At 44.5% G+C, this 17,157-nt stretch overlaps 2 protein-coding genes across 2 annotated transcripts; one reads left to right on the plus strand and one right to left on the minus strand.

Annotated features, from left to right (window-relative positions):
- Positions 1 to 1,018: 1,018 nt before the first annotated feature.
- LOC135485146 (uncharacterized) lies at positions 1,019 to 4,893 on the plus strand. The gene is made up of 6 exons (XM_064766914.1): positions 1,019 to 1,123; positions 2,148 to 2,363; positions 2,991 to 3,116; positions 3,545 to 3,680; positions 4,070 to 4,162; positions 4,496 to 4,893. Exons 2-6 carry the CDS (start codon positions 2,169 to 2,171, stop codon positions 4,669 to 4,671), a joined length of 726 nt encoding a protein of 241 aa, XP_064622984.1. The 5' UTR covers positions 1,019 to 1,123; positions 2,148 to 2,168; the 3' UTR covers positions 4,672 to 4,893.
- A 148-nt stretch (positions 4,894 to 5,041) lies between these two features.
- On the minus strand, positions 5,042 to 11,328 carry LOC135484350 (beclin 1-associated autophagy-related key regulator-like). Its single transcript, XM_064765722.1, has 9 exons — positions 11,126 to 11,328; positions 10,284 to 10,346; positions 9,960 to 10,002; positions 9,673 to 9,754; positions 9,105 to 9,339; positions 8,602 to 8,771; positions 8,038 to 8,200; positions 7,466 to 7,636; positions 5,042 to 7,180 (listed from the first exon to the last, which is right to left on the minus strand). Exons 1-9 carry the CDS (start codon positions 11,326 to 11,328, stop codon positions 6,850 to 6,852), a joined length of 1,461 nt encoding a protein of 486 aa, XP_064621792.1. The 3' UTR covers positions 5,042 to 6,849.
- Between the last annotated feature and the right edge of the window lie 5,829 nt (positions 11,329 to 17,157).

Genomic DNA, 17,157 nt, shown 5'->3' on the forward strand with positions numbered 1-17,157 from the left:
CAGGTCTGGTTGCAATTGTGCCAGCATCTCCTGTCTATCAGGTCTGGTTGTGACAGCATATGCTGTATTATCGGGTCTGGTTGTGGCAGCATATTATGGTATGGTTGTTGCAGTATCTGCTGTCTGCTGTCTCATCAGGTCTGTTTTCTGATTTCATGCAATCCCTTTATGAAAATGATCAGGTATTCACCATGTGAAAATGAGACATATTTTTCCTAAGGGGGAGACAATGTCATCCCTGTAGAAACATGGTGCACTACGTTGGGAGAGTACACATCTAGATCAGACAGAGTACGCATAGTGAAGGGGCATGGCAGTGGCACATCCAGCAAAGGCTTGGTGCACTCCCTAGCAATATGGCGAGCTGTTTAGGGAGGGCAGATCCAGAAGAGATATGATGCACTACTCTCTCATTGGCCGAAAGTCATTTCTGCAGGTAACAATATGGAGCGACGGTAAAATACACAGGCTCGTTGCGGTGAAAAAACAGAAATTTCCTCGTTCTAGCATAAAAGTTATTTGATGGATTGACACTTAAAGGTAGAAATGCCCAAAGGAACAAATCTGATACTTCCGCGCTCGTCACGTCATGAGCACCGTGCTGAATATGTACCGGCTACCGCTCTCTGCATTTCAATTGTCCTTCGGTAGCTCAGTGCATGGTCTGTGGTCTGGTCTGTTTGGTTTTTCTTTTTGCGCTGGTTCGAATCCCACCGGGGAATGTTTGAGAAATAAAATGTATCACGCTGTGATACATATACATGTTGTTCTTTCCGCATCCGAAAGATGGCTGAGATAAGTAGTGCTATCAAGCCCTGTCATACCTTGATGCTGCCTAGAATGGCCTGACTTGAGGATTCGACCGATATAAATATTCATCGTAAGTAAGCTTGGCCATATAGCCCGGCTACATTTTAAGGGAAATTCAGGATGCCGTGGGGCTGCTATGATGACAACCGCCGGCGGGTACACCACCCCTTTAATCGAAAATGCTGCCATCTATCCATATACGTGATCACCAATCTCGCGTCAATACAACTTCGACCTGAGAAGACAAACTGTCTCTTGTTTGCACTGGAGATATTCGGACTGGATGTGATTGTCTCGTTATTTCCCTCTTCCGGTGAGTACAGCCTTCATCTTGTCACATAGCTATAGCAGCCGGGGGAAATGGTTAACCCGTCCCCGGGACCAGGGTTAGCCCTTCTCATCCCCAGCCGTAGTCTGGGGAACGCGTACGGGATACCTCTTCCGAACGACAGGATTTTCCAGCGCAAAGGATTTGGCGGACACGTCTAGCTGAATGAAACCGATGCGTTCCTGTTTTTTTATCAACATCGCTCATTACTTCATCATGGCCAAACAATCTTATTGTATTATTGTCACTATTGACTTGGGGGAAAATGGATAAGAAAAACAACAGCTGTCCGACCAATACTGGTTGAGTTAATGTCATTCAGTTACATTTTGTGACTGAAGCCAAATCACAAATTTCTCCTTTTTAATCATGGGTTGTATGGGAACATAAGCTATTTCGGGATACATAATTCAGAATGATGAGAAAAACCTATAAGTTTCAACTGAAACTAACAATCTGATTTTGAAAACGTGGTATATATCACCTGGTTGTGCAAACGCTATGTTATGTTCGCTGTCGCGCCTGATCACACTTTTGAATGGTATATGATAAAGCCCATGTAAAAATCACATCTCCTTTCAGTGAACAAACATTGTCAAGCTGTCCTGCAGAAGGGTGGTGTGCCATATTTGCATGACTGCCCGTTATATATCAATCTGTTTATATTCTTCCAATGTTTACAGTACCTTAGCAACCACGTCAATGGCTGATTGAATTCATCTCAGCATGTGACATATCAATATCGATCTGCTAATGTCGTCCTTTCTCAACTGAAAGGGACAATAACATGGACAAACCAAGTCGTCGCATTTGAAGGGACGTCACATTCAGACGCGTTTATTTGTGTTACGGTGGTACGAGGATTCAATCCAGGTCATAACGGCTCTTGGTCGATTTTACTCTCGCTGTATATATCTGTCGAAAGCTCGGGGGTCTTTTTGCAGCGTATGGGTGAAAACTATAGGAGACAGTATTGATCGTTGAGACTTCTTACAGGCCGTTTTTTCAGTTTGTGTAACAGCCTATCGTGATGTGTGCCCCAACTCCACGGTCTCATCATTTCGGAGGACGGCTCGGCCCGTTGGAAGGACCACCCGATCCAAGCGACTGGGAAGCAATGGAGAGTAGTACTACGATGGCAGCACGGGAACCAGTGGACCTCAGAGCAGAGACAGAGCGAGCTTATATAAAGTACATCGGGAAATGGGGACCCAATTTTTCCAGGGTGAGTTGTATGATACGACGGTGGATGGTACAACCATGTTTAGTCTTCACTGTCGGGACATCATAAAAAAGCATAGTCGTCAGTCGTATCCGCCTGATCCCCTCACACACATTCCTGAACTTCAGAATGCTGTCGGGGAGGCCCAACCGTTCACTGTCATACTTAGGCACAGTATCGTAGGCAAATTGAGAGCTGGAGGACAACGTTACTGGTCTTTAGATGGAGCAGCCACGTCTGTTTTCGCTGCCGAAGACGACAATAAAGACCCAAAATGGTTTACTCCTGGGGCAGTGGTAGTTCTTGCTACGTCAGACAAAAGACACGCCCAAGACATGCACAACTACTCTATACGATGTCTATGCGATGTCCATTCAGACGCCAGGGTTCAGATCCTGGTGTATCGATTGATCGGACATTCCTTTCAGAATCTCCTTTAACTTCGCTGTCGTCACACAAGCACAGTCTTTCACGTTGGCTGAAGTTTTTGTTTTCCACCTGACATCAACGCAATAAGTAGACAAATCTCATGGTCTCGAAGATTGGCGCGTCGCCGCGGATATTTCTCATCCGTTGCAGGTGGCACGTTGATCGTCCCTTGGTTGTATATAAAGCTTAATTTCATTTCAGACTCTTGACATCACTGATTACAAAGGCTGGAAGAACACATCGGAGGCAGTGGACAGCGTCCTTCATTTCAATAAAGGAGCCATGGTGTTAGATCTGCAATCTGGGCCAGGACGTCTCGGGGAAAAGGTAAGCAACTGATATAGGCCTCGGGAAAGGAGACTTGATGAGACAGTACGTCCAGCGGTCTCTGGTCGGGCCTACTATGATTCTTACTTGTAAGAAGCAGTTCCCTGTCAGGAGAGACTTGGCCGCCGTCGTATTATTTCACAAAGTGTCTTTGTAACCTGATTGTCAAAGTTTTCTTTTCCCGTATCTGATTTGCACGGAGTAAGGTTCCGAGGTGTATAATTTCATCCACCTCGAAACTGTTAATGAAGACAAAAGGACAACCGGAAAGCCGGAATGAGCGTACGTCATTCCTCGATTTTTAGCCAAATACTAATTCAGTGAAGTCTATGCTAGGAGCAATCGCACAGTTTTGGGTTTTCGGGAAGGGGTTATATTGAATACTCTTTGAGTAATCTAAATGTAGACTTAATCAAATCTGATTGCAGCTGAAGGAGTATGGCTTTACCAACATCGATGCCATCGAGGGGAACCCAAGGATGTTAGAGGTTGCGGCCAAGAGAGGAGTTTATCAGAACTTGATCCAGTGTGTGGTCGGCTTGGAGGAGATCAGCATTGCTGAGAGTGAGTGGCAGCAAATGAAGCAGGATATATTAGTCTGTATTACCACTGTAGCCCTTGTCTCCACTGTAACAGGCTGCGTCCCTTATATGCACTGTCATATCAAACTATTGAGACAATGTCTCAACCATCAGGACATGATGGGCTCATGGATAGAGAGGTTTAGATTCACCGCATTACAGCTCTGCGTTGCTATGTTGGCGTTGGGGCAGGACAGCTGTGTGGTATATGATTTTGCTCCAGCCATTATTCTTGCATTGTCCGTCCTGGGGAAGAGCCTCCCGTATTGGTCCTTGTTGTTTATAGCCAGGTTTTTTATTGTAGTGTCTTGACAAACTTGGGGAAGGGGGCATGGCACTATATACGATGAACCTCCGGTCTTTCGTTTCCAGATACATATGACTGCGTCATGACCTGCGGATCATTTCATGAGCACAATCTTGACCACACAATCATACCGGACATCGTCAAGTGGATCAAACCAGGTAGGTGGCAGTCTCTCTGACATATGGAGGGAGGGAGAGGGAGGGTGGGGCAATGTGCCTCCGTTTTCTGTGAAACATGTCTCCTTTGATTTGACGACACATACAAATTACAATTCCCTTGTTTTGAAAGCACATAGAAACCTCTTCATTTGGGCACAGAGTCCCCTTTAGTTAGGTGAGATATTGTATAGCCTACAAATATCAAGGGACACACAGAATTGGGGCTTGTTGCCGCCATCTCTTTAACAACGAGTCAACAGATTGCGATTGCCAGTACCAGGGGTATCCTCAGGAGAGTTGCTACTGTACATAGGTCATTGTTTTGTCTTCCAGGTGGCTTCATGGTCCTGAACATCTCCACGGAGGCTTACAAGTCAGAATACCTGAAGCAACTGGGGCCTACCCTGTCTGCACTCAACGCCAGTGGAAAGATACGCTTCGTCGTCCTTGACAAACGTTCAAACTACGGATGTGTTGATAGTGTTATAGTTACATTTAGAGTCATGTGAACGAATAAGATCAGAAGTTGACTTTGACTGACATTGAAGAGTTACAATTTGGATTTACATTGAAGTGTACACATCTGGACAGATTGTACAATGGACTATCAGACACTCTCAGGACTGTTTTCACAGCTTTAATGGATTTCTCTCCTTGAATATGTATGTAATGATATTTACAACCGCAGCTACTGTACATCACCACAAATAAAGCCAGTGGAATATTGTAAACGTTGTAAACTTTTGTAATTTCATACCACAAGTAACACGTGACATAACTCCATATAATGTTCAAAACACCTGTTTAACATGTATATGATTTATCTGTTAGCCAAAATGATGTACAAAATGATAAAATAACAGGAGACCTTGTCATTTATAAATATTGTCATCATTTATTTGAGACACAAAAATTATCACATATCATAACAATAAAAGCCTGCCTGTTGACTGCGAATTTCAGATTTATTTCGCACCAACTTTATAGCACACCAACACAATAGTAACTACTGGCAAGCAACATATAATGCTTATTTTAAGATTTTATGTACATATATATACAGAACTGGAGGACAGTTGCCTTATTTACACATGGGGTTGGCCAGCACAGCAACAGTCATACGTCCAAGTATGAATCTGGTATGAAATATCCCTGTAGTTTTTACACATCAAGACCAAGGATAGGGAAACAAGTATAATTTTTCTGTCCCTCACTCGGAGAGATATCACTTGAGAATATTGCTGCATGTATGTTAAAATAGTACTGTTAATATGTACACCAAAGATACATTCTTACTCAAGGACATATTCTTTTGACTAACTTTGGCAAAAGCCATTGAATTAAACAGTAGAAGACAACATGAATGAATAAGATCCCAAAGGCTGCTTAACTTATCAGGTTCATGGCAGTCAGCTTGTCAGCCGTGACACAGCCTATGTGGTGGGCACATTGTGTCTTACACCAATCAATCAGCCAGTCTTGAATTCGGTCATTCGTGTCTTCAGTGCAAAGACTCTCAGACTGACAACAATGATACAAGCCATGTATACCACTTAGAATTAGACATGGAATTACAACACACGGAGATGATATAGCAAATTCAATAAGACATTTCCTCATATTAGGAATATACTCTAACCAACATGAGAAGTTCACACTCCGGATGTCAACATGACCAACACTGATCTGATTACTGCAGACGTGACAGTCAATACTGACTTGTCAAGGCAGTATCAGATACGGTGGCATTGGTAGGTTTCAGCTCCTGCTTTGATACACACACAGTGCCATGAGGTCACACCAGTAGGAGGCAGTAGCTTGACAATGTCAACAGTCTTAGATTCACCAAGACTTTCAACAGTCGCTCAACATAAATAATCAAGTCCCAGCAACAGCTGAAAGTGACACACCCCAACAAACAGCATAAAAAACACTCTTCAATCTTTAAATGGTACTGTTATACCAAACATGGACAGTGGCTGTGATGATCAATATACCCCCCCCCCCCAAATCCAAAGGTACTCTGCCATGTTCATCCCAGATAATTATCAAAAGGAAAAGATCTAAGGGACTGCTAATGAATAAAAAGTCATTATATCAACTTATCTTCCACTCTGATACTGTACATGTTATGAACAGTGGACCAGCAAGAGAAACTGGAGCCCTTGGAACACCCTTTACTTCATAAGACGAGTGGTTCAATCTGAGATATTCAACCTGAATGAGAAACATCTTTCATATGTATACTATTGCCCTTCTCTTGTAAAAAGCCGACATTACCTCCTTACATGTACCATCACGTGTCCTGAAAGTTACAATCAATGTCTTTAGCTGGGGCATACTAGTTAACGAGCTGGTTTATAAATTCAAGACTAATATTATAGTACAAAGCTAATGAATTCAACCAAATTTGCTGGAACATGCACTGTTTACAAAGGCCTACCTCCATATAAGCCATTCCCCTTTGTCCACAGGCATTGTACATCCCAACAATTATAAAGAAGAAGTGTTGGTTAGGGTCAAATACCTGTGGAATCTAGCATCAAACACCAGGTAAACACTTATGTTGAGGTAGGCCTTAAGACATTAGGGTTGCGTTTGACTGTTTACTTTTTGTGTTCAACAGACGGCTCTCGTCTACGTCTAGTTCTACTGCAACAGAATCCTACTGATGCGAGGGCACCCAATCATCTTTTCTCCGTCTGCCCCGTTGCTGCCCGCCAGAATGATGCCACTGAAGCTGCAGCAGTTGACATGTAACCCCCTGCTGTACTTATCGTTGTATCCATAGGCAACATATGACTGGCCTGTGCCTGCGATTGCACTGATGACGTACTGCTTAGATACGACCGCGTTGGCACTTCGAGTTCGGGGAGGTTTGTAGGCACAGTTTCCCAATCTCCTGGTCCTTCATATTCCTCCTCAGAAGAGTCGGATTCGTTGTCATCGCTGTAAGAGAAATGACTGCTGTCGAATACTGACTGCATTAGGTCTGGGTTCACATCGAATGGTCCCGCCCTGGAAAAGAAAAAGATGGCGTAACCAAACATGCTGATGGAAAGCAGACATTTTCTGCTGAAACCAACCAATACTTGTCCTACTCTTAAACACTGACATCAAATATGAGTACCATAATCTACTGCCCGTTTCAGAAGTGATTTCTCGGTATCTACCGCTGTAGCACTAGATATAGTCCAGGAAAGATGCGATGAACCTAGAACAAATTACAACAGATTGTTCCATTGTTTTAAACATGCTTGCATAGACTCCAAATAGCATCATGTCCAATATATAAGTCCCTACCTTCCAACCGACTCAGACTTGAGTAAGACTAGTATGTTATGGAGTGTGTGAAGGGGGTGCAGAAGCTCGGGATTCACCTCCTGACTGCAGCACAGATGCAAGATATTGCAGTTAAGCTTGGCGATGGCTTTACTGAAGTGTTTCTCTGACATCTCGTTACTGCAGAAAACACTGCAAGACAAAGTATGACATGGAAATATGATAGTTTAATACATCCAAAATCAAGATGAGAAGTTGTACACAAGCAACAAGAACAAGAATTGTTAATCAGCTTTGAATTGATGAAGATCACACCTACTTCTGCCCAGAAGATATGGCTTGAGGCAACTCGAACAAGAATTGTTAATCAGCTTTGAATTGATGAAGATCACACCTACTTCTGCCCAGAAGATATGGCTTGAGGCAACTCGAACAAGAATTCTCAATGTGGCAATCATGACAAGTATCATTGGTGTTAGCACACAATGCCTCATTTCAAGGGCCCGGATGCAATCTTCTTCATCCTTGCCACTTCTGTAAGAGTAAGGTAAGCCACATTGCTGCTATCCAGATCAGTCCACTTCGTGACCTACCTGTAACACTGTCTCTTCGGTAAGTGTACATCAAGGGCATAAGCCATGATTGAGATCATCTGAACAGTGTAGCAGAGGGCAGCACTGATTGTGTTGCCAGGGTTACGCTGACTGAGCTCACTCTCTTGACCAGACGTGGCAGCCGACGCTGCCTCTCGACTGACTGTTAGAAAGAGACACACATATTAGATAGGCCAGAGAGATTGAAAGCGGTGAAGAGATTGTGGATAAGTGTGAGGCACGACATGTCAATGTCTAAGGCAGCATGTGCTGCAATCCAAACAACATGGATTTTATTGTCATCTGACACAAGTCCATCACTTCAAGTTGACTCCCAAGTGTCTAATTTCATCTTGAAAACATGGATGAGTGGAGAAATCCTTCTCGTCCTGTCCGATTCTTCATCTTTCATTTTTCTACCCAAGAGTTTAATCACAGTCTTTCAATGCCCAAACCTTTCACAGCAGGTATGATCATTCAATGACAATGTGTGGGACCCTGAAGACAATCCAAAGCAGAGAGCGACAGGAGACAGGGATGGAGATGAACATGAGCCATACTCACACCACACATTGTAGGCAGAATAATCTCCATTGCCAGGGAGGGTGGGCTCTACAATACGATACTGCATCTCTCCACCATTGTCAAGGTCAATCCAACGCCCCCTCACATAGGACATCCTGCGTGCCTCTGCTAGAGCACTGACTGTACTCATCACCATGCTGTCTGCTTCACTGAAAAACACAATTCCAACTATTAATTCACAAAGGGCCTAAACATGTGAATTTTGGACATCCGAAATTGGACATGCAAGTGTTTCCGGGAGCATTTGGATATTGTCAGTCTGCTAATAAGCCAAAGTCATGTGATGATGCTGCACCAGAACATGCCAACCCAGCCACTTTGTTTGGAATATTCTAAACTTGTATTTTGGCTAGCTCAAACTAAAAACATCCAACAATTGCCTCTCAACCAAGTTGTGAAGATACAACCTCTACATCCTTCAACCTATGATGTTTCTATCTTCATGATTGTTATTTCAAATATGGTGAATTACAATTACAAACCAAGTTAGCTGCACATCCTCCAAGTTAAAGATAAACTTGACCAATAAGTCAACGAATTCCTTCCTTATGGCACATAACTCCTCCTCCTTCTCCTCTAGTATTCCCTGCTGCTTGTTGGTATGCTGGTTTGTCTGCTTGATGTAGCGGCAGATACGTTGGATTTTCTCTGAATGTTTCTTGGATCTTGTGAGCAGCATTGTGTTTTCATCCTTTAGCTTCTGGATGTTCTCTTTATCTGGAAGATGGAGAGAAGTTAAACAGTACTGAATGTTGGTCTTGGTCTTATGTCCAAGGCTTTATGATTGCTGCTGCTGGCATTGCATTCAACCTTTGCGTGGGAACTTTACACGATGATGACTATAACTACTGTGTTTTTTCCCCCTTGACCAATTGGCATTGATTGAGTTTTGAGAATGATAAAGTGAACTGGATACATTGGTCAGTGTAGCTTTAAGAAACAGAGACATCTGAAAAATGGATAAAAGTATCATGAGTCTTCAGGGTGGTTAGGAACATTGACAACATTTGAAATAATTAGTCGTCCATTCCAAGATGACGTAATACTTACCAGACGCCAATAAGGTTTTACTAGCTACTATAGCCTCCTTAAGGTTCTTCAACTTTTCTTTTCTCATTTGAACGTCGGTTTTCTGAAATACATTTGGGTTAATTCAAATAACTGGTCATGAGAGCTGGTGAAATGACTTGGATGGTTTCTAAACACAAAACTTTTGAGTACATCACAATTTTCCTCTGATATGTGGTATCTCAGGTCACCACAATATCATGACGTTTAATTTGAGTGCGTTACCCCTACATGGTTAGGATAATGAAATCTGATGGGTCTGTGCATACCTTTTTCATAAAACTCACTCGGCCTGATATATCACTTTGAAACCTGAAAGATGAAGATAGAAACTGAACTAACAGTCATCTGTTTGATTGTGATGAACAAATAGACTTAGAGAATTTCAAGGGTATAAAGCCATCTCCTGCAACAAATCCATGGATATTATAGAATCTGAATGGGCCTTTCAGGCTGCGAGTGTATTGTAAGGAAACCTGCTCAACTCAATACCATCAATCTGAAAGGTTAGCCAGGCTTGTATGTGAGTTCAGTGGTGTTGACCCAGAACTTGGACACCTGGCCTGTAGCACGCGTCATGTGACTCATCCTACCTTTCTAGGAGTTCTGATCTTTCCTTTTTTATGGCTTCCCATTTTTTTAACTTGTCTTGATAACTACAAAAGAAAGGAAATATTGTTGTGTGGAACTGCTTGCCACGTCCCACATCCGTCTCTGACTGACATTTATGTCAAAACAATCAGGCCATGCAGTTTCAAGACCAAGGCAAGCAGTCAGTTTTCTTTAAATTGAAGTTAACTTTTTATTGATCTAGGGTTTGCAGGATTTTATGAATGGACGTCTTTAGAGTAGACCGAGTGAAACTTAAGTTAAACAGGAACATACATGGGTCACAAAAACCACACAATTGACAAATATATCTGTCTGAAATCGGGCCTCGACTCCAGTCGAACAAACAAGCACTGGCAACAAGCTTTTCAGCTAGGTCACAAGGTTTTATCTCACTGATGAACAGTGCACAGTACATTACGTGTGCAGTGATAGTGTTGACATTTCAACACATAGGCCTACCTCATACGCACAACGAATCATACAAAAGCATCCACAGGTTTAAAGCATATTTGAATTGATTGAAATCATCAAAATAAAATTAAATGGTCATAAATAAGAATAAGTAAGAATAGCCACTTTGTTTTAGAAAACATCTCCCTTGGGCCTTATCTTCACTCGACTCACAGTTTTAAGGCCTACCCTTGGAGGAATTATACTTGTCAAGTACTAAGTATAATTCCTCCAAGTAAATAAATATCAGGTGAACGCTGTCGAGGGCGCTGGTGGACACTGTTTTTGGTGACCGCGCACAACACATCGTGCATGTCGTGATTGACGTGAATGATGAACAGCCATCAGCTGATTCCAAAATTTCGAAACTCGCCTCTGACAATCCTTTGTTTTTGAATGAATAAAATTGCCCTCATTCACGCAACCCGAGCAAGTGAAGGGTCTTCTCGTGCAGCAACATAGGGGGCAGCGTTCTACGGCAACTTCAGTAACATCTGAACTCTCAATGATGGAGAAACAGATAGGAAAATTGGTTGGAGCGGAGCTGTTTTCTTCTTCTCCACTCGAAGTCGCCATATTCATAGACTTATCACGTGACTTTGTTATGAATTGAGGGGAGGCCAGATCAAGAGTGTTTCAAGGAGGTGTCGTAGCGGCATATGCTAAATTTAGAAAAGTACATGGCTAATTGTGAGATGGTGAAGTGGTTGTCATGACCTGTACATCAAACTCCCCCAATTGATCAATTGCCATCTTGGATGTCAGCATCCTGAGATTCAGGGTTTTGACAATTATACTTCATAAACTGTGTCGCCAGTTCAGACTGTATCTCACCATGCCCATGGCCATGAGGAAACCAGTCCTGTAAAAATTCTCTCCTAACCATCCCCCACCAACTAATGGAAAATGCCTTAGATGCCGGGGGATGGATATTTGATGAGGGGAGAGTTTCTGAGGAATAGTTTATTGACTTTAGCTCTCAGCTTATCTGTGCCAGGTGGCAGGCGGTATTTGCACCACGCCACCACGGGCACCACGCGACCACCACGCCACCACGCGAACAGGCGGAGCGATCATAATGACGATATCAAAACAGACCATCAGACCACAGACACTTGAGAGTTGTGGTTACACCTACCAATTATAGATGGCATGTTGGTATACTGCGTTGTTGCCTGACGGGATTTACGAGTATTCGCATAAAGCAGGGCTATTATTAAGCCGCTATACATCCGTGTCCAACAGTTTGTCATGAAACCTAATGCCTTTACTCTGTTTATAAGCTAAAGTTGGCCAATTTGACCCCCTGCTCCTACATAGTCCCCCTTTAATGGGAAACTATAGGCAACAGCTAGGTAGGCAAGATAAAGTTACACAAAGTCGCCAATAAGGGTCTCTCACACAACAGTATGTTGAGACTATGCACACGTGTTCGAGTGAGTGATAAATCTAACTCCTCCCCCCCCCCCCCCAAACTTTCATTTCTCTGCTCAACGTATTTGAAGTAGTCGTGATCGCGTAATAGACGCTGACCAAATACTCGTAGCACAGTACGTGACATGTGCATATCTTTGCTAATTTTTGACTATTTTGCTATACAGCCATGTATATGCAACATAGTTAATTCATTTTAAGATATGCATGCATGCCATGGTGACCAATATTGAGGATCACCGATTGTAGATGTCTGGGGCATGACCTATCTCACATACATACCGATGGTATCCATCAATATGTGCCTCCTGTATGTGTCCTACATCAGACACATACAGGAGAAACGATCGAAGTACTGTGGCTGTGACTATCTCATCTCTCTCATCTCTCTCATCATGTTGTCAGAGACCTGACCACAATTGATTTTTTAAGCCTTTTAGCAGTTAAATTGTCAATGTTTGACCGCGACGCATCAAAGAATGCGTGGTGTTGTGAATCTGAAATTTAGATTATGTTATTCCGGACAGTCGGGCAAGTAAATGGTGAAAAATAAACTGGTGATTGACCACGGAAATTTTTTGATAATCGACAAATTAGACAGACTTTGATATTTCCACTCGGGCAGAAAAAAACTCAAAACACGCCCCCTATTACCCAATTAGCAAAATTCGAAATTAATTTTTTCATCAAATAATTTCTTTATATCTGTAGACTTGCCACAACAAATATTTTTTCAGTGCCTCTCCAAATATGTATTTGAGAGTTAAAAACATGCACTCGTCTAATTGATAGGCCTCGACCCTCCAACCGGCTGTGAATATTCATTAGTGGTCTTGTCTCGTCAACACAGTGGAGCAGCCAGGACTAATTCGGCCTGGCTATGACCGTTTCATCTCTCTCATCATGCTGTCAACACAGTGGGGCAGCCAGGACTGATTCGGCCTGGCTGTGACTGTCTCATCTCTCTCACCATGTTGACAACTTGGCAGAGCAGCAAAGACTGATCTGGCCTGGCTGCGACTGTCTCATCTGTCTCAGCATGTTAGCAACACGGTGGAGCAGCCAGGACTGATTCGGCCTGGCTGCGACTGTCTCATCTCTCTCATCATGTTGACGACTTGGCAGAGCAGCCAACAAGACTGATGTGGCCTGGCTGTGACTATCTCATCTCTCTCATCATGCTGTCAAAACGCTGGAGCAGCCAGGACTGATTCGGCCTGGCTGCGACTTTCTCATCTCTCTCATCATGTTGACGACTTGGCAGAGCAGCCAACAAGACTGATGTGGTCTGGCTGTGACTATCTCATCTCTATCATCATGCTGTCAACACGCTGGAGCAGCCAGGACTGATTCGGCCTGGCTGCGACTGTCTCATCTCTCTCATCATGTTGACGACTTGGCAGAGCAGCCAACAAGACTGATGTGGCCTGGCTGTGACTGTCTCATCTCTCTCATCATGTTGTCAACACGGTGGAGCAGCCAGGACTGATTCGGCCTGGCTGTGACTGTCTCATCTCTCTCGTCATGTTGACAACTTGGCAGAGCAGCAAAGACTGATCTGGCCTGGCTGCGACTGTCTTATCTATCTCAGCATGTTAGCAACACGGTGGAGCAGCCAGGACTGATTCGGCCTGGCTGCGACTGTCTCATCTCTCTCATCATGTTGACGACTTGGCAGAGCAGCCAACAAGACTGATGTGGCCTGGCTGTGACTATCTCATCTCTCTCATCATGTTTTCAACACGCTGGAGCAGCCAGGACTGATTCGGCCTGGCTGTGACTGTCTCATCTCTCTCGTCATGTTGACAACTTGGCAGAGCAGCAAAGACTGATGTGGCCTGGCTGTGACTGTCTCATCTCTCTCATCATGTTGTCAACACGGTGGAGCAGCCAGAACTGATTCGGCCTGGCTGTGACTGTCTCATCTCTCTCGTCATGTTGACAACTTGGCAGAGCAGCAAAGACTGATCTGGCCTGGCTGCGACTGTCTTATCTATCTCAGCATGTTAGCAACACGGTGGAGCAGCCAGGACTGATTCGGCCTGGCTGCGACTGTCTCATCTCTCTCATCATGATGACGACTTGGCAGAGCAGCCAACAAGACTGATGTGGCCTGGCTGTGACTGTCTCATCTCTCTCATCATGTTGTCAACACGGTGGAGCAGCCAGGACTGATTCGGCCTGGCTGTGACTGTCTCATCTCTCTCGTCATGTTGACAACTTGGCAGAGCAGCAAAGACTGATCTGGCCTGGCTGTGACTGTCTTATCTATCTCAGCATGTTAGCAACACGGTGGAGCAGCCAGGACTGATTCGGCCTGGCTGCGACTGTCTCATCTCTCTCATCATGATGACGACTTGGCAGAGCAGCCAACAAGACTGATGTGGCCTGGCTGCGACTATCTCATCTCTCTCATCATGCTGTCAACACGCTGGAGCAGCCAGGACTGATTCGGCCTGGCTGTGACTGTCTCATCTCTCTCGTCATGTTGACAACTTGGCAGAGCAGCAAAGACTGATGTGGCCTGGCTGTGACTGTCTCATCACTCTCATCATGTTGTCAACACGGTGGAGCAGCCAGGACTGATTCGGCCTGGCTGTGACTTCCTCATCTCTCTCACCATGTTGACAACTTGGCAGAGCAGCAAAGACTGATCTGGCCTGGCTGCGACTGTCTCATCTGTCTCAGCATGTTAGCAACACGGTGCAGCAGCCAGGACTGATTCGGCCTGGCTGCGACTGTCTCAATTCTCTCATCATGTTGACGACTTGGCAGAGCAGCCAACAAGACTGATGTGGCCTGGCTGTGACTATCTCATCTCTCTCATCATGCTGTCAACACGCTGGAGCAGCCAGGACTGATTCGGCCTGGCTGCGACTGTCTCATCTCTCTCATCATGTTGACGACTTGGCAGAGCAGCCAACAAGACTGATGTGGTCTGGCTGTGACTATCTCATCTCTCTCATCATGCTGTCAACACGCTGGAGCAGCCAGGACTGATTCGGCCTGGCTGCGACTGTCTCATCTCTCTCATCATGTTGACGACTTGGCAGAGCAGCCAACAAGACTGATGTGGCTTGGCTGTGACTGTCTCATCTCTCTCATCATGTTGTCAACACGGTGGAGCAGCCAGGACTGATTCGGCCTGGCTGTGACTGTCTCATCTCTCTCGTCATGTTGACAACTTGGCAGAGCAGCAAAGACTGATGTGGCCTGGCTGTGACTGTCTCATCTCTCTCATCATGTTGTCAACACGGTGGAGCAGCCAGGACTGATTCGGCCTGGCTGTGACTGTCTCATCTCTCTCGTCATGTTGACAACTTGGCAGAGCAGCAAAGACTGATGTGGCCTGGCTGTGACTGTCTCATCTCTCTCATCATGTTGTCAACACGGTGGAGCAGCCAGGACTGATTCGGCCTGGCTGTGACTGTCTCATCTCTCTCGTCATGTTGACAACTTGGCAGAGCAGCAAAGACTGATCTGGCCTGGCTGCGACTGTCTCATCTGTCTCAGCATGTTAGCAACACGGTGGAGCAGCCAGGACTGATTCGGCCTGGCTGCGACTGTCTTATCTCTCTCATCATGTTGACGACTTGGCAGAGCAGCCAACAAGACTGATGTGGCCTGGCTGTGACTATCTCATCTCTCTCATCATGCTGTCAACACGCTGGAGCAGCCAGGACTGATTCGGCCTGGCTGTGACTGTCTCATCTCTCTCGTCATGTTGACAACTTGGCAGAGCAGTAAAGACTGATGTGGCCTGGCTGTGACTGTCTCATCACTCTCATCATGTTGTCAACACGGTGGAGCAGCCAGGATTGATTCGGCCTGGCTGTGACTTCCTCATCTCTCTCATCATGTTGTCAACACGGTGGAGCAGCCAGGACTGATTCGGCCCGGTTGTGACTGCCTCATCTCTCTCACCATGTTGACAACTTGGCAGAGCAGCTAAGACTGATTTTGGCCTGGCTGTGACTGTCTCATCTCTCTCACCATGATTATTGTCAACACGGTGGAGCAGCCAGGACTGATTCGGCCTGGCTGTGACCTCCTCATCTCTCTCACCATGTTGACAACTTGGCAGAGCAACCAATACTGATTTTGCCTGGCTGTGACTGTCTCATCTCTCTCATCATGTTGTCAGCACGATGGAGGAGTCAGGACTGTCAAACAGTTGTGTGAGCTCACTAGAGCTTGCACTTACATAATAGTGTAAAACTAAAATTAATATAATATATATATGCGTATGTACATATGTATGTATGTATGAATGAATAATAATAAGAAAATGTTTCAAAAAACACGAAAAAAGTAGATTCGCCGGGGTTCGAACCCGTGACCAACCAATCCGTAGTGCAACCGTCTAACCGCCGAGGCCATCAAGGCTTTACTGTAAGGGGTATGATAGACAGGGATTTTTTCTTGTTCAATTCCTCGCCATATTGAAAAAGCGCAATGATTGTGACGAGGTTACGCTGGCGGAAGAGTAATTGGGTACAAATAGTCCCAGATAATCGTATAATTCAATATTGCGACAGAGTTTTCTTGATATATCGTATTTATATAGCTCGGTGATATAAAAGATAATGCTCGCATTTGATTTAAATGTTTGAATGGCTTTCTCAAAAAAATTTTAGAAGCGAGGTCAACAGGGTCAAAAGGAATAGTCTTTGGCGCCAATGATATCAGCAATGATTTGAATTAAGATTCGAGTCGATTCTTTTGGAGTCGGAAATACCCATGCACACGGCAATCGTATCTATATAGCTCCGTGCACGTGTTTTGAAGGGACAATTTCGGTGTGGGATTTAGGTGGCCAGGAAGCTGATATGTAATTTGAATCTATCCGCCTGCTCATCACTGTAGTTACAAACTAAATGTTTATCGCTAATAATGAATTTAGCGTGTAATGTGAGACGGGTTTGACATGACTTGCAAATCTTAGATTTTTAGGCAAACGTACAGTTACAT

This window comes from Lineus longissimus, chromosome 3, assembly GCF_910592395.1.
Source record: "Lineus longissimus chromosome 3, tnLinLong1.2, whole genome shotgun sequence".
NCBI lineage: Eukaryota > Metazoa > Nemertea > Pilidiophora > Heteronemertea > Lineidae > Lineus > Lineus longissimus.